Consider the following 20,428-nt stretch of genomic DNA (forward strand, 5'->3'; position numbering starts at 1 on the left):
GACTGCTAGGTAGGAGATTGAAGTCCAGGACCTCCATGGTAGCATTCTCTGAAATGCTTCCAATTCCATGCACAGGGCCAGTTAGACAAGCAGAACTGCAGGGTCTCAATGCGTGGATGAGACAATGGTGTAGGGAGAAGGGGTTTAGATTTACTAGGAACTGGGGAAACTTTTGGGAAAGGGGAAGCCTGTACAGGAAGGATGGGCTCCACCCTAAATGAAAATGGAACCAGATTGCTGGCACTAAAATTAAAAAGGTTGTAGAGCAGTTTTTAAACTAAGGGCTGGGGGAAAGCCGACAGGTGCGGAGGAGCCGGACAGATACATCCCTTAAGAGAGGATCTACTGATGGAGATTCTCTGTGTCCTAGTAAGGAGGAGAGGAGGGAAGAGGATAAAATACAAGTAGGATCTGATGAGAAACAGTCAAATGAAAAAGAAGTCTCATTCAATTACATCATGTAATGGGAGACAGCTAAAAAGTGACAAGTTTTTAAAGGGCTTATATACAAATGCTAGAAGTCTAAATAATAAGATGGGTGAACTAGAGTGCCCCATATTAAATAAGGATATTGATATAATAGGCATCACAGAAACTTGGTGGAATGAGGATAATCAATGGGACACAGTAATACCAGGTACAAAATCTATCTGAAGGACAGACCAGGTCATTCTGGTGTGGGAGTGGCATTATATGTGAAAGAAAGCGTAAAATCAAATGAAGTAAAAATCTTAAATGAACCAAACTGTACCATAGAATCTCTATGGATAGTAATTCCATGCTCTAATAAGAAGAATATAGCAGTAGGAATATATTACCGACCACCTGACCAGGATGGTGATAATGACTGTGAAATGCTCAGGAAGCTTAGAGAGGGTATTACAATAAAAAACTCAATAATAATGGGGGATTTCAACTACGTATCTCCATATTGACTGGGTACATGCCACCTCAGGACAGGATGCAGAGATAAAGTTTCTTTACACCTTAAATGACTGCTTCTTGGAGCAGCTGGTCCTGGAACCCACCAGAGGAGAGGCAATTCTTGATTTAGTCCTAAGTGGAGCACAGGATCAGGTCCAAGAGGTGCATATAGCTGGACCCCTTGGTAATAGTGACTATAATATAATTGAATTCAACATCCCTGTGGCGGGGAAAACACCACAGCAGCCCAACACCGTAGCATTTAATTTCAGAAAGGGGAACTACACAAAAATGCGGAGGTTAGTTAAACATAGGGTGACCAGGTGTCCCGATTTTATAGGGACAGTCCTGATTTTTGGGTCTTTTTCTTATATAGGCACCTATTACTCCCCACCCCCTGTCCCGATTTTTCGCACTTGCTATCTGGTCACCCTAGTTAAACAGAAATTAAAAGGTACAGCGCTAAAAGTGAAATCCCTGCAAGCTGTATGGAAACTTTTTAAAGACACCATAATAGAGGCTCAACTTAAATGTTTACCCCAAATTAAAAATTATAGTAAGAGAACCAAAAACGAGCCACCGTGGCTAAACAACAAAGTAAAAGCAGCAGCAAGAGGCAAAAAGGCATCCTTTAAAAAGTGAGGAAAATAGAAAGGAGCATAAACTCTGGCAAATGAAGTGTACAAATATAATTAGGAAGGCCAGAAAAGAATTTGAAGAACAGCTAGCCAAAGACTCCAAAAGTAATAGCAAAAAAAGTTTTAAGTACATCAGAAGCAGGAAGCCTGCTACACAACCAGTGGGGCCACTGGCCGATTGAGATGCTAAAGGAGCACTCACAGACGATAAGAACATTGCGGAGAACCTCAATGAATTCTTTGCATCCGTCTTCACGCTTGAGGATGCGAGGGAGATTCCCAAACATGAGCCATTCTTTTTAGGTGACAAATCTGAGGAACTCTCTCAGATTGAGGTGTCATTGGAGGAGGTTTTGGAACAAATTGATAAACTAAACAATAAGAAGTCACCAGGACCAGATGGTATTCACCCAAGAGTTCTGAAGGAACTCAAATGTGAAATTGCAGGACTACTAACTGCAGTCTGTAACCTATCATTTAAATCAGCTTCTGTGCCAAATGACTGGAGGATAGTTAATGTGATGCCAATTTTTAAAAAGGGCTCCAGAGGTGAACCCGGCAATTACAGGCCACTAAGCCTGACTTCAGTACCGGGAAAACTGGTTGAAACTATAGTAAAGAACAAAATTGTCAGGCATAAAGATGAACATAATTTGTTGGGGAATAGTCAACATAGTTTTTGTAAAGGGAAATCCTGCCTCACCAATGTACTAGAATTTTTTGAGGGGGTCAACAAGCATGTGGACCAAGGGGATCCAGTGGATATAGTGTACAGTAACTCCTCGCTTAATGTTGTAGTTATGTTCCTGAAAAATGCTACTTTAAGTGAAACAATGTTAAGCGAACCCAATTTCCCCATAAGAATTAATGTAAATAGGGGGATTAGGTTCCTGGGAATTTTTTTGGCCAGACAAAAGACTATTATACACACATATACATAGTATAAGTTTTAAACAACTGAATACTGTACACAGCAATACTGATTGTGAAGCTTGGCTGAGGTGGTGGAGTCAGAGGGTGGGCTATTTCCCAGGGAATGCCTTGCTGCGAAATGATGAACTAGCACTCGGCAGAGCCCGCAAGGGTTAACACATTGTTGTTAATGTAGCCTCACACTCTACCAGGCAGCACGAATGGAGGGAGGGGAGACAGCATGGCAGAGAGAGACAGAGACACACACCTTGTGTGTGAGAATTGCGCATTGCCCCTTTAAGTACACTGACCCCACTCCAAGTACTCTACCTTTTTAAGTAGATCAGCAAGTTGAGACAGCAGCTGCTGACAGCAAGCTCCCTCCATCCTAAGCCCTGTCGTGTCCTCACTCCCTCCTGCTCTGTGGATGGGGTAAAGGAGCGGGGGGGAGGGGGACACCCTTACATTAGCACGTCTTCTCCCCCCCCTTGAACAGCAAGCAGGAGGCTCCCGGGAGCAGCTCCAAGGCAGAGGGCAGGAGCAGCACATGGCAGTGGGGGGAGGGAAAGCTGAACTGCCGGACAACTGATAGCCTGCTGGGCAGCTGCCACACAGGGAACTTACGGGAGCGGGGAGCTGATAGGGGAGCTGCCGGCCCACCCTGGTTCCAAGCCCCCACCAGCTAACTCCAAAGAGCTGGTCTTTCTGCAAACAGTGGACAAAGCAGCGGCTGCCAAACAATGTTATAAGGGAGCATTGAGATAATGCTGCCCACTTCGTATTTACAATGTCACCAGAAAGTGAGAACAGGCATTCACATAGCACTTTTGTAGCCGACATTGCAAGGTATTTACGTGTCAGATATGCTAAACATTCGTAGGCCCCTTCATGCTTCGGCCACCATTCCAGAGGACATGCTTGTTTGCTGATGATGCTCATTAAACAAATAATGTATTAATTAAATTAGCGACTGAACTCCTTGAGGGAGAATTGTAGGTCTCCTGCTCTATTTTACCTGCATTTTGCCATATATTTCATGTTATAGCAGTCTCGGATGATGACCCAGCACATATTGTTCATTTTAAGAACACTGTCACTGCAGATTTCTAAAGATAGCTACAGCAGTCGACCCAAGGTTTAAGAATCGGAAGTGCCTTCCAAAATCTGAGAGGGACGAGGTGTGGAGCATGCTTTCAAAAGTCTTAAAAGAGCAACACTCTGATGAGGAAACTACAGAACCCAAACCACCAAAAAAGAAAATCAACTTTCTGCTCATGGCATCTGACTCAGATGATGAAAATGAACATGCGTCGGTCCGCACTGCTTTGGATCGTTATCAAGCAGAACCCGTCGTCAGCACGGATGCGTGTCCTCCAGAATGGTGGTTGAAACATGAAGGGACATATGAATCTTTAGCGCCTCTGGCACATAAATACCTTGCAACGCCAGCTACAAAAGTGCCATGCAAATGCCTGTTCTCACTTTCAGGTGACATTGTAAACAAGAAGAGGGCAACATTATTTCCTGCAAATGTAAACAAACTTGTTTGTCTGAGTGATTGGCTGAACAAGAAGCAGGACTGAGTGGACTTGTAGGCTCTAAAGTTTTACATTGATTTGCTTTTGAGTGCAGTTTTTTTCTTTACATAATTCTATGTTTGTACATTCAACTTTCATGATAAAGAGATTGCACTACAGTACTTGTATTAGCTGAAATGAAAAATACTATTTCTTTGGTTTTTTACAGAGCAAATATTTGTAATCAAAAATAAATATAAAGTGAGCAATGTACACTGTAAAATATTTAAATAAATGGTATTCTATTATTGTTTAATTGCACGATTAATCGGGATTAATTTTTTTAATTGCTTGACAGCCCTAAAAAAAAACCATACCAAAAAGGTGTTAAGAAACATGCATTAGAAATGGGAATCAAAGGACATGCCTGCAGCACAGAAAGAGTGAACTGTGTATGTTCAAGTTCTTTTATATCCTTTAAGAGAGACGTAATTATTTCACTGTTAGTGAGAGGGTCGGACTCCCAGCCCACAGAAAGGGAACAGAACAGACAGCACAGGTGGCAGCAATAAAAGCTCCCACTCAGTGCCCTTAACCTTGACCTACAGGAACCACTTTTAGCGAGCGGTGAGTCGTTCGCTCTCCAGGCCCAGCCAGTCACTGTTCCCTCTGAAACGTGCAACAAGGAGACAAATCGATGCCACGTGTGACGGTGGTTTGGGGATGTGAACATCCGTCTAGAAGGAATCAGGCAGAACACCAACTCCTGTTGCCAGGTTAAAAAGCCAGAGGACAATGTCTTCTGGCTGTTGCGGACCTGTGCTGGATTTGAATAGTTCAAGGCTCTGCCTCACAAGCAATCCAGTCCCCTTTATCATTGACTAACATGTGAAGATCCAGACCCCTGCTCAAGCTTTGATAAGTCCTACTCTTCCCCTGTCACCACTCTGGTGAGGAGCCCTATTTCCAAAACTGCAACTCCTTTCCGAGACTGCAGCAACAACACAGATGTTGCTGGCGGTTTAATTGTGCTCTGTCCTTCATTGCTCCTTTATGGCCACTAAAAAAAGAAAAGTGTCAAGGGAAAAATTTCCCCCTTGTCATAGGTTTCCAGCTGGAATCCTGGTGAAGAGGCTGGTGAACATCACATTCCAAAAAAGGGAAAAAAGCCATTAAAAATCCAAATGGTAATTCCCACCCACGTGGCACAAGTGCTCCAGAGATTTAGTTCCGCACGACGAGCTTAGCCACTTAGTATTAGAAACAACCTAGAGGCAGGGGGAGGCTTCCCCCTCGTCCTTGCCTTTGGAGCTTTTCTTTAATTAGCCTTACGAAAACACAGTGCTCCTGTCTGAACAATCCCCGTTTCTGGTTCTTTATTCAGTTCCCCACTGCTGCGCATTACCCAGCCATACACATCATTTCTCACTGGCATTTGCTAGCAGCCTCCACAGGCAGCTCAGTGCACCAGGGAGAACTGGACAGACAGCCTACTCAACATGCAATTGTGAGGCCTAGGCAGAGCCCAAGTCAACTCAGAGCAGATACGCTTCACCAGCAAAGAGGGGAGGAGGAGGACTGGGGAGTTACGGTGTGACACAAAACGTGCCTGGATAGGAAACGCACATTTATATCCGTTTCCCAAAAGCAGTTTCACCTCAGCTTTCACTAAAGCACCCCACCAATCTGGTCAATCAATGTTGCGAGGATAACATCTGGATACAAAAAAAAGCACGCTGTTCAGAGGCCCCCACAACCTGTCGTCTGTTTTTGTAGGAGTCCAAATTCTTAGTGGGTTAGTGGACTGACTGATAGTGTTCTTTCACCTGATTTTCCAGGACAGAATTATACTTGCATCTTCCAGAAGCTACTTTACCTCAGTAATGCCTCACTAGGGGACATTTCACCAAAAAATCACTTCTTGTGCATAAAATTCAGAACTGGGATTGTTCCACAGACCTATCAGGGATGTGAGCTGGATGGAGGATTAGATCAGTGAGATATTCAGATGTGAGAGAGTGGACTGGATGGAGACACAAGCACATTAAGAATCTCTGGCTATATCAAAGGGGAATATTGCATTGGGACAAAGGGGTATCACCCAAAAAGGAATGTGTTCTCCAAACTAGTACCTGGATTGATTACAGGTGCATTTAGCAACCAGCTGGCAGGGAGACACCACCCAATTTGTTTCACTAGTGACAGTACTTGTTGACGCTGCTGGACATTTTTCCAACTCCTCTTGTGGCAGAGAGGTTGCTGGTGAGTAGTAGTAGAGTGTGTGTTTTTTGTTTTTTAGCTTTTTTAGGAAAAGGAGTTATGGATCTGAGAAGACCCAAGTAAAACAGAGGGAGAAGAGAAGAGGCAGAGCATGAGGACAGAGGTGTCTGGACACAAGCTGCATGTGTTGTTGTGGTTAAGTGTGAATGAGATCGAGAAGTCAGATATATGTACCTGAGCATGAGGTTCATCAGCTGTAGCCCCTCCCCTTTCAGGAAGCGATCTCGGTTGGAGCTCAGCATTAGACAGGAACAGAGAGAGTCAAACAGGTTCTCCATCATTTCCTGCTCCTCGGCCGTGCTTGGATTGTGTCGTTTAAACACCTGCATGCCAAAGGGGACAAAAAAATGTAAGCCCTTACTTGGTTGCACATGAACACTGACATCAAACACAAATTAACATTTTGCAGGGCAAAACTTCAGAGTTTAACTTGTAAATTACCATTTTGCACAAGCCTGCAACTGTGATGGTAGCAACCACCCTCTCGGTGCATTACCCCCCATATCTCTGCGCCTTTCTCATTCCATTTGGCGTGACGGACTGTTATTGCCATGTCCCAAATGGCTGCTAGCAAATGGGATTAGAGCAGAGGTGGGAAAACTACGGCCTGTGGGCCACATCCGGCCTGCGGGACCCTCCTACCTGGCCAACCTACCACGACCCCACTAGCATCCCTCAATAGTCACTTATGCCATTCCTGACTTCCTCCCAACCAATCTCTGCCCAACAATTCCACATAATTGTTAGTTTTTCCTATGATTTTTTTCTGCTGCACCCCAAAGACAAGGCCTCCCCTGTTGTCACTAGTCTTTACTCCTGGTTTTTTCCTTAGTTTCTTCCTCAACCCTTCTCTGTATGCAAGTCTCAATGACTATGATACAGCTGAACAGTCCTTGATAGTGAACACCAGAAGTAGTTGTTGAGTGAAGCAAATATAAGCCTGAGCCTAGACCTTACCCACGCACGTCACTCTCACTTCAGCGAACAAGTAGTAGTTAAGGATACAAACCTGAGTAAACCCCCTTAAAGGGCAAATAGGCAATGTGGTCTAGTGCACTGAGCAGAGGATCCCAGGAGCACCTGAATTCTAATCCTCGCTTTACCTCTAAGTCTTGATGTAGCTTTAGGTAAACCATTAACTTCTCTCGTGCCTCAGTACTCACATCTCTAAAATGGGGACAACCCCCATCGGGCTTGGAGGGTGAGCTCCCAGGGGAAGTTTCTAACGTACTAAGAAAGTGCTGAAGAATGAGCATTATAATGCAACATTGTATACAATCTGCCAAGACAGAACAATACCTAGCATCTGTTCCACTCCTGCTACTATTTTTGCTCACCACTATTTTCAACCCCAATCAGTGAGTCTCTCAATGGCAGACCAGAAGCAAACGAATTACTCACAGATAACTGCTGAAGCAGCACATCGATCCCATCCAGCTCCCCAAGCAATTCCCTGTTGTCTAGAGGGGAAAAAAAGAGAGGAAAAAATGAAGCTAACTGTCAGATTTTACAGCCGTCTAACACTGATACATCAGCAAACAAAATCAATACGGCTTGACAGAGTACAAAAGCTGCAGAGAGAGAGAGAGAGAAAGCAAGGGGAAGCCAGAGGCAGGAGAGTGCTGTCATGATCTGAAACAAGCCTGGATCCTATCCTAACAGAATATCAATACCAGGGCTGCATCTCACCATCATTATTCTGGAGCAGAATGGCCAGCACCTCACTGCAGTACAGCTTGTTGGCATCAAAAGGCATCTTTGCCTGTTGGAAAAAACAAGGATGAGAAACCCCTCAGGGGCACTGCTCTGGGTGTTTATTTTGATGTAGAGAACGTGCTAAGCAGATCACTCAACACATGAGCAACGATTAAAACAAAACACAAACAGCAATAATCTTACAATCTGACTCCGTGCCAAGAAAAAAATTAATTCTTCTCACTGATTTAAAAACAACAATCAAATCAACTCTGATCCCTGCCGATATCCTCAGAGGTAAAAGCTTGTGTAACCAAGTACGCCTGGCAGTGGGCTTGGAAAGTCTACAAACTGGGATGCTGAACATGGCCTGCCACTGGGCACTTATAGGAAGAAATGTGTTGACAGATTTTCCATACGCACTTACAGAAATAAAGATTATACATAGGTCTGTACGCACATATCCTCACCCCAGTGTGAACAACCTATACCCACCTCACCAGGAACTGAATTAGGGTCAAGTGAATCACAGTGAAGCTACCCAGTGGCAAACACGGACCTCACCCACCCTGACAATGCATGACGCAGGGCAGCGTGCAAGACTCTTGCATTGCCACGGCCCAGACTGTATCGGGGCTCTGGGTCTCAATCCCACACCTTGCCCGAACACTCCAGTCACTCGGACATGATGAAAGCGAACAGCCTCGAACTCTTTTCTCGGAAGAAAGGCAAGACCCTTGGACTGGGATCACAAATCGTGCTCAACCCCCCAGTTTTACCTACCAAGCAGTTTCATTGGAGGGAACAGTTACAGATGGACAGTAACAGTTCAGAAGCACTAAAGGCGTTTACAAAACAGGCAGCCTCCTTTAGGGCTTTTACTCCCACTGCCTGGCCATTAATCTTCCCTTGTACACAGAGAAAAAAGTAGTAACACGAAAAGGGTTAGGTTTAAAATAGTGTTTGTCACCAGCCACTCTCTGCCTGCCACACACGGCTACCTGCAGCTTCACTAAGGGAGCAGTCGCTACGCAAGGTGTCATCTGGGCCAATCATCTCAGTCTGTTGCCATATTAGAGAGAACAAAATAGACTAATATCCAGTGACAATAATGAAAAGTAGGACGCATCACGGGGCCCCAATGTACTGTTTACACTGAGCCTTTTCCCCAGAAAGATCCCAAAGCGCTCTACAGACTGCAGCTCTTCATACCAATCGTCTGCCAGCGCTGGAGATGGAGCATGGCAGCCATTCTGGGCCATCTGTAAGAGTAACCAATGAAATCGGGGCATTCCAACTCCCTGTTGAGACAGGCACTAGGAAATAAGTCTGTCTCTGACCCACACTCCTGACTGATACACACACTACACACTAGCAACACAACACAATTTTTATGAGGAAGTAAAATATAATTTCTCCCCTTGAAGGCGTTTTGATGGACAGAATGCAATTAGAATACAGTCAGGAAACCAGAGTTCACATCTCTTTAATCTTGTGAAAGAGCCAGATCTCTTTAGAGACCTTTGGCCAGAGCCTTTGTCCTACGTCTCCTCCTGAGGATGGGACCTCCAGCAGCACAGAGCCCTTACCACATGTTGAGGCACTGGCTTAATTCTCTTCTCCTGGAACCGGCACTATCTACTAACTCAGCAACGCCACTTCTTGAGAAAAACAAGATTCTGCTTGCAGGTGCTGACTGGACGGAGACTTCTTATGCTTATCCCAGTCCACGATGTGGTCCTGGACCAGCACATCTGTTTGCATGCAAAGGGATAACGCGGTTGGCTCAAAAGAAGCCTGAATGCGTTCGGGGAATAAATCAGCAGCACGCTCTGGAGGACTGCAATGCAACTTAACAGATTGAGGGCTCACTCACTGACCAAAGAATAAATGAAAAGGGAACCAAAAGCCCACACAAAGCAAGGAAGGTATTTCCCATCCAATACTGAAGCAATGGGAGGGGGCAGGCGTGTGTCTGCGGTGGCAGAAACGTTCAAATCAGCCAAGTATTGCCAAAAGCAAGGGTCACTGAATGAAATTTCATTAGTGTGCACCTTCCCACAATGACAGCTGTAAACAAGAGCAAACACTGCCTGACCACACTGCACTTACACCCCACAGAAATTAAAACATGTCAGAATGAAGACAATGCCTGCCTTCAGCACCAGGCTTGCCAGCCTGTCAGCGTTCACGTTCGGCTGCACTAACCAGGGGAATCCAAGTGGTGATTATTTTGCTTTCCTAAGTTTCTAAGTCTTTCAGCTGTCAGAGTAATTACATAGCAGAAAGTAGGTCTGCATTTAGTACATACCTGCCTGGAATACAATTAGCTTTACTTTTTTTGTTTTTAGCCAAAAGAAACATAATTATGTTACCACCTGCAGTCAGAAATTATAGGTTACTTCTGCTAACAACGACGAAAGGGACACAGAGGAACATTTGCAGGCTTATGCAATTGGTGGAATATATTTTGTGGTTCAGTTGCCTTTTGACTACTAAGGTGTTCTGGGGTAGGGGGGAGAGAGGAGGAGGTTCTCCACTGCTAGAGGTGTGAACTTTGAACAACACAAAGGCAAGGACTTGACCACTAGCATGCCCTCAGCATATGAATAGGGCTGTTAACTCACTGGCTGCAGCAGCACCCCCACCCTCCCTTTTTAAGGGAGACTCACCTGCTATTTCATACGGGATGTTTTCATGCACTCTCCATTGTTTTCAACAGACTCTTCGAGGTTAACAACATCTCAGCATTTTCCTTGTGGGCATCCAAATGCTGAACCCTTCTTAACCTTACCCCAGCCCAAGGTGGGTCTTGGGCAAACACTCCTTGGCATGCAAAGGATTAAGTACTTGGCTCTTCCTCTGACGTATTTATTTCCCCTTCCTACCAGCTACTGGTTTTTCTGCAGAAGCAGTCAACAAGGCTGTCTTTTCTTTACTTGTCCACCAGCATTACCAGGAGGAACACATGTGACTCAGAAGACAAGTGCTTGCTAGCGCATAACAGCAGTGGAGAACATTAACATGTGGTACCAATGGTCTGGGCTTATTTCTTGGCAACAGTGTAATCAAAACAAAACACAGATCCTTCTGATTCAGAGAACATTCCCCACCACATCCTAATAGTTACACACAAGGGAGTGTGGAGCCTTAACAAGTGAAAATTACTAACATAGGCCCCGATCCTGCAATTGCAGACACCAGGGTGGACTACTACACCCACGCAGAGCCCTGTTGGTATCAATGGGGCTTCTTGCAGGCAGAAGGGTTGATCTACATGGGTTCTCATTGCAGGATCAGGGCCATATTTACCAAACAGATCACATGAGAAACAAACAGAAAAGCAAAGTCTCAGAAAACACAAATTATTACAGAAACTCTACCAGCCTGAGACTCAAATTGGAACACTTCCCCACAGACTCCCGAAGCCCCATGCACAGGTGCTAGCATACAAAAGCATGTTCTTCTGATTTTTGGTGCTCCACAAAAAAATTCAAGAGGCACATTTTCCAGTCTGGAAGAGGGAAGGCTTGAAATCTATTGCACTCACAGGGGTTGGGAGTGGAAGGGAAGGAGAAATTTAAGGGACTGTGAAATCTGCATTAAATGAAAGAGTCAATACTAGCCCTGGGCCTTTGGTACTTATGCCGGACATCACCTCAAGCGCAGCAGTTTCCAGGTCACTGGCTTGTTGCTTATTATTGAAAGATGAAAGGGGAATAAACTCACCTTCAGTCTCTTGAGCAACCATTGCATGAGGCCCTGCTGCGCAGCTTCCGTACACATCTCTGGCCGGAACTCTGCCATGTTCTCAACAATCGCTGACAAGAGAGATACAGATCATAGCCTGAGCCCATTTCGTTTCCATTTATGCTCCAGTCCTCTCCCAGCTCCACACTGCTCAGTCCTCCCAAGGGCTGCAGTTCTTGTTTCAAAGTTAGAGGTCTTAGTTAAGCTATACTAGGTATAGGGCACTGTCTCAATTTTCTTATTTCCACAGTGATCCATCTTCAGACCGTGTGTTACCAGCTCCTGCAGGGGGAGTCTGAAGAAGCTGTGAACTACCTTTCCCTCATCCCTAGCCAGAGTTCCTGCACCATCCCATGTGGCAACTCCTGCTGGGAAAGGCTGAATTACAAAGATTAGTTCCCACGCAGTGATGTGAACAAAACAAAGATTCCTACTTCCAGCCTCACATTCCTCCAGGTCTCAGGAAGGATGCAGAGCCAGAGAAATGACATCTTTAATTGAGTACCCAAAGTCCCTGACAGCACAGCTTTGAATGTTCTGCAGGTCAAATTTGAACTGGCCACAGAAGCATGTGCGTAAAAAGATGAAATGGAGCCCACCTAATGGATTACTCTAAAGAAACAGAATTTTTCAGAGAACAGCCTCTCATTTGCTTTAAGCACTGTGCTTTACAGAGAAACAATAACGAACATTTAAAATAAGCAAATACAGTACCTCAGTTGTTAACAAATTGTGGCCCCCAGAGACATACGTGGATGGTCACAAGGTACTAACACTCACTGTTTTCATTTGCATGAAGAGACAAACCAAAATATCTATTTTCCTAATATGATTTGTTATGAAGCCATTGCTGTGGTTGCCAAAAGGATACTACGCGACTGTGAGAGAGGAAGTTGATGACAGAATGGAAGCATTCTGCAAAACAGTCGCCACATTGCACAAAAGTTTGAGGGCCCCCAAAGTAATGTTGTTACAGCAGTGGTTCTCAACCAGGGGACGTGTACCCTGGGGGTACTCAGAGGTCTTCCGTGGGTACATCAACTCATCTACATATTTGCCTAGTTTTGCAACAGGCTACAGGAATAGAGACGTGCACAGATACAAAATTTGTATCCGCATCCGATCCGCGAAACACAAACATGGTCAGCGGCTATCTGCAGATATGCAGAGCTCTATACATAAAAAGCACTAGCCAAGTCAGTACAAACTAAAGTTTCATACAGATAATGACTTGTTTATACTGCTCTATATATCAGTGGTTTTCAAACTGCAGGTGGCAACCCAGTACTGGGTTGTGGAATGTCAGGCACTAGGTCGCGGCGGCTCTGGTCAGCGTCGCCGACCAGGCCATTAAAAGTCCCGTCAGCGGTGCTGCCCGGCTAAGGCAGGCTAGTCCCTACCTGTTCTGATGCCGCACTGCGCCCCGGAAGCGGCCAGCAGCAGGTCCGGCTCCTAAGCGGGGGGACCATGGGGCTCTGCGCGCTGTCCTCGCCTTGAGCACCAGCTATGGGGGGGCAGTGCCCAGGGGCAAGAGCCACGCGGTGCCACTTGTGCACCTCCGCCTAGAAGCTGGACCTTTGCTGGCCACTTCTGGGGCACAGCATGGTCCGAGGACAGGCAGGAAGCCTGCCTTAGCATCACTGCTGTGCCGCTGACCGGGAGCCGCCCTAGGTAAGCCCACGCCCCAATCCCCTGCCCCAGTCCTGAGCCCCCCAAACCCTTCATTCCCAGCCCCACCCCCAGAGCCTGCACCCCCAGCCTAGAGCCCTGACCCCCTCCCACAGCCCAACCCTCTGCTCCAGCCCAGATCCCCCTCCCACACCCTGAGCCCCTCATTCCCAGCCCCACCACGCAGCCCTCACCCCCACACTCCAATCCTCTGCCCCAGCCCTGAGCCCCTCCCACACCCCAAACTCCTCATCCTCAGTTCCATTTGGTCACAGACATCCATTTTCTTCAACTGGGTCGCCAGAAAAAAGTTTGAAAACCACTGCTCTATACTGATACACTGAAACGTAAGTATAATATTTACATTCCAATGGATTTATTTTAGAATGATATGGTAAAAATGAGAAAGTAATTTTTCAGTAATAGTGGCTGTGACACTTCTGTATTTTTAGGTCTGATTTTGTAAGCAAGTAGGTTTTCAGTGAGGTGAAGCTTGGGGATAGGCAAGACAAATCAGCCTCCTGAAAGGGGGACAGTCGTCTGGAATGGTTGAGAGCCACTGTGTTATAGGATACATTTCCTGGGCTCTAGATCAGGGGTTCTCAGAACAAGTTTTTTGGTGGCTTAAGAGTGTGGCCACCAACCCTCATTGGTGGCCGCTCTGAAAATGTTTCCAAACCGGAGCCCCACTGCCCTGGATTGAAGCCCAGAGCCGGAGCCCAGGGTCTGAAGCCCAAAGCCTGCTGCGCACACACACTGGCCCCACCTGTTTGCTGAGGTGCTTCCCGGAGCCCCCAGGAGGCTGCGTGGTGAGGCTGCTGGTCCCCTGCTGGCAATGCCAGCAAACACCAAGGCAGCCAGGAGCAACAGCTGAGTGCCACTGCTTTGCCCCCCCTTCCCCCGTCGCCACCCAGGAGGCTGCTGGGCCGCAGAAAAATCCACATTTGAGAAGCCCTGCTCTAGATGGTAACAAATTAATGGCACATTTATTCCTAAGAAACACAGCTGTGGTAACTGAAGATACTCTTTTGGCAGACCACAGAAAAACACATTTAATACTTTAATACATGAAGAGGAGGCAGCCTCTTAAAATAATACAGCTTCCTGTAATGAAGTTATCTGTTGAACAGATTTATGCTTTATTACTAGCCAGCTAAATGAAAGCAGTATTACATGAAATTCACGCAAGGCCTTTTCTGCCCCCTCTGGTAGTTCACAACGGGGACAGACTACACACGCCCGCCCCTCTGTTGACTGTGTCAGAAAGAGATACTGTACTGTAATATCCCCTTACCAAGCGTGTTATGGACTCCGTCAGCCTCTTCTTTTACACCTTCATCTAGGCGCTCTAAATTCTGGACCAGCAAGGCCACAACCTGGCCATCAACCTAAGTCATTGAGGCCACATGGAGAAAAGAGGATTGGGGTGGAGATGGGAAAGAAAGGGGGGGGGGGGAAATCAATAAGCACAACAGAAACACTCCAGAAATCATGCCTCTGATCAGGAGACACGAACAATCTTGCTCTGAAATCTCAGAGCTAGCAAAGGATTCACAAAGTAAATTCACCACTTCGTTTTTCTTAATTAGACAATTTTTGTGTCAGGTAAAACAGAAAAACATCTGGAGGAAAAATATGAACCTTGTCACAGTCTGTTATTCCCTAAATCACCCTGATTGACTTATAATCTCCCTGAATTTCAAAGTGCTAGACACTAAAAACCAACTGGGTATCAGCTGCCTGTCAGCTATAAAAGCAGCTCCCCTCGTTCCAATTGCTGGTTTATCTGCATTTTTTCCTTGGCTGTCAGAAAGGAGCTGAAACAATGCCTATGAAGGCAGCATCACAATGTAAGGGGTCAGTAGTCACACCAAGGGAAGTCTTAGTTCTAGGTGCAGAAAGATAGGGTTTAAAAAAAAAAAAAGGATGGTTTTGGCTTCCATTATGTGTGACATCACGTAGCCACCTGGCCAAAGCCAGCTGTAAATGATTAAAAATGAATCTGACTTTTATGGCAGTTTGGGGGAAGCCTTGGACGGCGTTCACTTGGGCATTGCCTTGCCTAGGATTGAAAGGTGTGATGTAAGCTCACGTTAGCTAGCTCAATCTAATGCCTGCTAACGCTCTGTCACAACAAGGTGAGTCATACTTACGCACGTGCTGAGCTGGCGGAGTTAAAGCCCAGGCTCTGTGCAACATACAGGAAGACACTCTCTGCCCCAGACAGCTTACATACTTCAACACGTCGGTACATTACGGAGTGCAACACCTCTGTTAAGATCTCCACTCCCCTTCATGGAGATGAAATGACTGTGCTCCAGGCCACACAGCAAGTCAATAGCAGAAATGGGAATCCGGATTCTGACGTTTGTGTGGATCCCAGCCCCAACCAAGGCCAACCCACTAAACAAACAGCATTACTTTAGTCCTGCTACTAGCTAAAGTCTAATGTGACAATCCTCAGTTTTAAACAGGAGAGTGGGAAATGCAAGCACAGTGTCTTCCCAATCACAAATCCCGTTTGCTAACTGAGGTTTTCTATAAGCTCAGTGAGTGCAGTAACAGCAGGGTTTAGCTTGCTGTAGTAGGTAATGCAACAATCTCTAAACAGGCCTCCCAAAGAAATGCCCACATCCTTAAAATAAAGGAGCCATCTAGAAGCGGATAGCTCAGGTTTTCTCATGACATGGCTGACCTGTTTCTTTCGAAGTGAACAATCAAACCTGGCTATTGTGGGCTGGTGACAAGAAACACACAGCAAGAGCTTTTGTTCGATGTACTGCTTTCAGTGCATTTTATAGAAAGAACCCTCCCTATCAGCTCCCCTCTTCCATTTCATTCATCCAGCAACCCTTCTATGAAGGGACAGGAATTAAAAACAGCCCAGAGGCCAGCCAGAGGAACTCAACTCAGGGCCACTGTAATTAACCTTTGGAAGGCAACATTACAGCGAGTAGGCAAGAGGGATTGTAGGAGAAAGAATACAGCAGTCTTCTCACCCTGCTCCTCTAAGAAACCATAATCCCCTATCCCCTTAATCTCGACATAATAGTTAGAGACCAAGCCAGAGTCCAGGTGGTTCACAAACACAGCAATTCACTTGGAGAAACTGCCTGAAAGGAGAATGGACTCCATCTCTTGCATACAATTACCAATAGTTTTAATGATATCCCTTCCCTGCAATGTACTTCTGCTCACACTGGGAGCTTTCACCTTCTACTACAATGCTGTAAAAAAGGATATCATGCCCAAACACCAGGAAAAGAGGGTATCCCACCAACATAGCAGATGAGAGGCACTCGGTACTGTTAACTAAACAGAGAGTTCCTTCATGAAGGAAAGTAAGATGTCAGTAGTAGTGCCTTTTCAACTGGTACAGGACCATGCCATGCAGTTGTTTACTCTCTGTGGAATAAGGAATAATTAAACTCTCTTCCACCCATAGAATAAGTATGTGGCAGGATGAGTTTGTCGGCTTATACATGAAGAATTTTGAGCATTTTCTTTGCCTGTGTAAAAAGAACAACGTCAGATCCACCTTGGTAGGATCGTGCTGTTGTTAGTTGGCTTGAAGCAGGCAATATTGGGTGAACATCTATGGGCTGCGTTATGCAGGAGGTCAGACTAGATGACCAAAATGGCCCTTCTGGTCTTTAAAAAAAAGTAATAAAAATCTATGAACCAACTATGTCAGATTTCAATTTTCCCAGGATGAGCAGATCAGTGAACTGCCCTGCTTTGCAAAGGAAGCAAAAGAGCAGGTATCAAGTTCCTATTTAATTCAATCAGACACTGTGCTGCTGTCACTGAACTGACCTCATTCTCCTGCCATAACAATACAGGAAGCACAGCAGGGGACGACACAGAGAAACATGCCGTCCCCAGACAAAACAAATTAAAAACAACCTCTTCCTTCCAAAAATCAGGTGGTCTGGTGATGCAGAGGAGGAACTTGCCCCAAGAATTCATTCATACCAGAAAAGAAACCCATCATGGCTGTACTCACAGTATCTCAAGCCATTCAAAAGAAAATGGATTATTCAAACAGACTAGGAGCAAGACAGTTCTGCCCCGCACTGAGAACTACAGGCTAAGTTCCCTCTAAGCTGCGCGGCTACACAGCAGGCTATCAAGAGCTGCGCAGGTGGGGAGAGGCTGCTCTCCCATAGCCCCAGCCCCAGAGCTGCCACCTGTCCCCCGGCCCTGGTCCTGGAGCTACCGCAGCCAGAAAGGGCTGAGGGGAGTCCTCTCTCCCCGCCACAGCCCCAGGGAAGGCTGCACCCCAAACCCCTCATCCCTGGCTCCACCCCAGAGCCCATGCACCCAGCCAGAGCCCTCACCCCCCCCACACCCCAACCCTCTGTCCCTGCCCTGAGCCTCCTCCCACACGCCAAACCCCTCAGCCCCACCCCCACCACATATCACCTCCATACTGGTGCACATAACAAAATTAATTCCGTACATGGATGGGAAATATTAGAGGGAACATTGACGCCACAGGCATAAACACATCCTTCCCCTCTATAAGGTGGCCACTGATCAGCCTAATCTGGAGCAACTGAAATTGCTACTTACTAGAGCATCAATGAGGACTTCAGCTCCGTCTTCACTCTCATGGAGCGTGTCTATGTCCGTCAGTTCTTGAAGCAGATCTACCACAGCTATGGACACATGTGGGAGATGTTAAGGATAACCAAAGTCATAATCAAGACCTCATTTATCTTCATACTTGGCCCAACGTGACTGCGTGTGCTCACCGACTGCCGAGACTGGACTAGCAAGGAGTGTGTGCCGAGCAGAGCAGAGCGACAGAGGAAGACGAAGCATTGCTTTCGCAGCCCTTGTTTTCATAAGCACTAAAACTAACGGAGTTTAATAATTGGGAGTAATACTGCAACATGATCATCTATTTGTTGTATTTGGCAATTTCACTGTTCCCCAGTGCCATTTGCTTTTTGTCATTTTTAAACCAATTAAATACTCTAGAGCTGGTTCAACTGGTTCCCAGCCATTTTACATTGTAGCAATTGTTAAAACTCTAGTTAGGAGCACAGAAAAATGTAGCAATTTGATTTGTGTGCATTATCCTCCCAATGATACCATAGCTAACTTGGCATAGCATGCACCCCACAAACAAGGCCGTAATAGGACGGTGGAGTGATAACCCTCTTCTGCCTGGCCCAATTAGGAGAGCGTGCTTCTATAACCATGCGCCCCGCAGGAACTGCGAAGATCCTGCCAGCCCAATTTTCATTCATTAGCACCGGGCTGCATAACACATGGTTCTTTTGACTGCTACACAGCTCTTTAGTACAGCCAGACGTATTCCCTCTCATTACACCCACTTTCCTATTCTCTCAGACACACTGATCAATCCTGCCCAATTCCCACTGGGACAGAACAAGAAATCCAGTTGTCAAGATGTCCTACGTAACAAGATTCTGAAGGAGCTCTTTAAAATCCACAGGCTAATAAACTGGGCATCCATTTGTGTAAGAATGGAAATGTATTTTTATATACTTCGTTATTTAATAAGGTTACAGTCCTGACTTAACCAGACCCAGGAAATTCTGTAATGCGACTGCCATTTCATTCCCACGTCAAACTGCTACGCCCAGGCACTGTAGAATCCTCAGATCAGTAAGTGATAGTACCTACTTCACATGCAGCAGCACTCATGTAAGGGTGTGAGTTTGGCATGAGTAGGTATACCTGCACCAGCTTTAATCTAGCTAGCATAGGCAACAATAGTACTGCAGATGGGGTGGGATGGACCTCAACTCAGGCTAAGTGCCCAAGTGGGAGCCTGGTACACACTTTGGTTGGTAGCCCTTGCTGAAGCCCATCCTGCCATGTCTACACTGCTATTGTTACCCGTGCTAGCGAGACTGAGGCTAGCACAGGTATCACCTACCTGTGCTACAATCGCACCTTCATTTGTAGAGTAGACCTACCTTTAGTGAGGCGAGACTAGTTTTGCTGATACAAAAATGCAGGTTACGCTCGCAAAACATCAGTCAGGCCTCTGCTCCCCTGAACATAGAAGTAAAGTTTTTAAGTGACTTAGGAGCCCAAGACCCATTAAAAGCCAGTGACAGGTTCCTAGGTCACTTTTGAAATGCTCACCTATACATTTACCACTAAAGACAACACCTAATTGCTAGTGCTAAAGAAACTGAAATCCTCTAGCCACGTAAGAAACGCACCATGGGCCCGTGCAGGATGGTTTCCCCCAGGCTACCTGCGATTGTGCTGTAGTCTCTCTAGTGGTCAGGATAGTGGGGTTTCTATGGCATTTCCATCCATGGAAGCTCTACTGAGCCTGCCAACAAGGATGCCAGTTGCGCAGGTGAGTTCAGGACAAAGGAAAAGGCTTCTCTGGCTCTCCTGACTTTTGCTAATTTAAGTCACAGCCTAGTCATTATCTTTTACTCACATCGTTTGCACTAACTCAGTTGAACAGCTGCCTAAACAGATCACCTGGGATTCATCCCCTCACCTCTCCATCCCCTCCCTGCATTAGCCCCTCCAAGGCACTAATCTAAATGAAGTGTGAAGAACTTGTCCTTTGGTGTTCCCTTTGGGGACACTGTTTCAAAACAGTATCCTGTTCAGTTTTAGTAAAGCCACCAAGAGACTTGAATGAAGAGCCCTATTTCCTGTATGTCTAGGAGCTTCATTTCAATAGTTGTTCATTTTTGGCTTGAGCAATAACCTAGCATACAGAGAGGTGTTACTGCAGCCTACAGTCTGCTTCCAACACATCTGAAAAGATTTCTACAAGCCTGTGACAAGAAATATGTTTTCTCCCAGGTTTACAGCTCGCAGGCCAAATTTCTGCCCCCAAACTAATTGACAAACAAGTTTTGACTCCTTTATAAAAGGAGGGGGAGCTAGCAGTGCAAATACTGACAAGCCCTTAACAAAAGTGATCCCAAGACACATCTTTTTATGGCTGAAAGGACAAAACAAGCGGTGTTCCCAGACGCTCCAGCTCTTAAGGTCACCGTGAACCAGCCCTCTGATCCCAGTCAAAATCCCCAT

General features: G+C 45.9%; 1 protein-coding gene across 2 annotated transcripts in view; it reads right to left on the bottom strand.

The window, feature by feature from the left end:
- CTNNBL1 (catenin beta like 1) overlaps positions 1-20,428 on the bottom strand; it is a 93,900-nt gene that overhangs the window by 47,753 nt on the left and 25,719 nt on the right. For both annotated transcript variants that reach the window (XM_065566362.1, XM_065566363.1), the window contains exons 5-10: positions 17,960-18,057; positions 14,679-14,772; positions 11,696-11,787; positions 7,961-8,033; positions 7,673-7,731; positions 6,446-6,594 (exon numbers count right to left, since the gene is read on the bottom strand). In XM_065566362.1, the coding sequence (XP_065422434.1) occupies positions 6,446-6,594; positions 7,673-7,731; positions 7,961-8,033; positions 11,696-11,787; positions 14,679-14,772; positions 17,960-18,057 (565 nt within the window). The remainder of the gene's footprint in view (positions 1-6,445; positions 6,595-7,672; positions 7,732-7,960; positions 8,034-11,695; positions 11,788-14,678; positions 14,773-17,959; positions 18,058-20,428) is intronic.

Source organism: Chrysemys picta, chromosome 13 (genome assembly GCF_011386835.1).
Source record: "Chrysemys picta bellii isolate R12L10 chromosome 13, ASM1138683v2, whole genome shotgun sequence".
Classification (NCBI taxonomy): domain Eukaryota; kingdom Metazoa; phylum Chordata; order Testudines; family Emydidae; genus Chrysemys; species Chrysemys picta.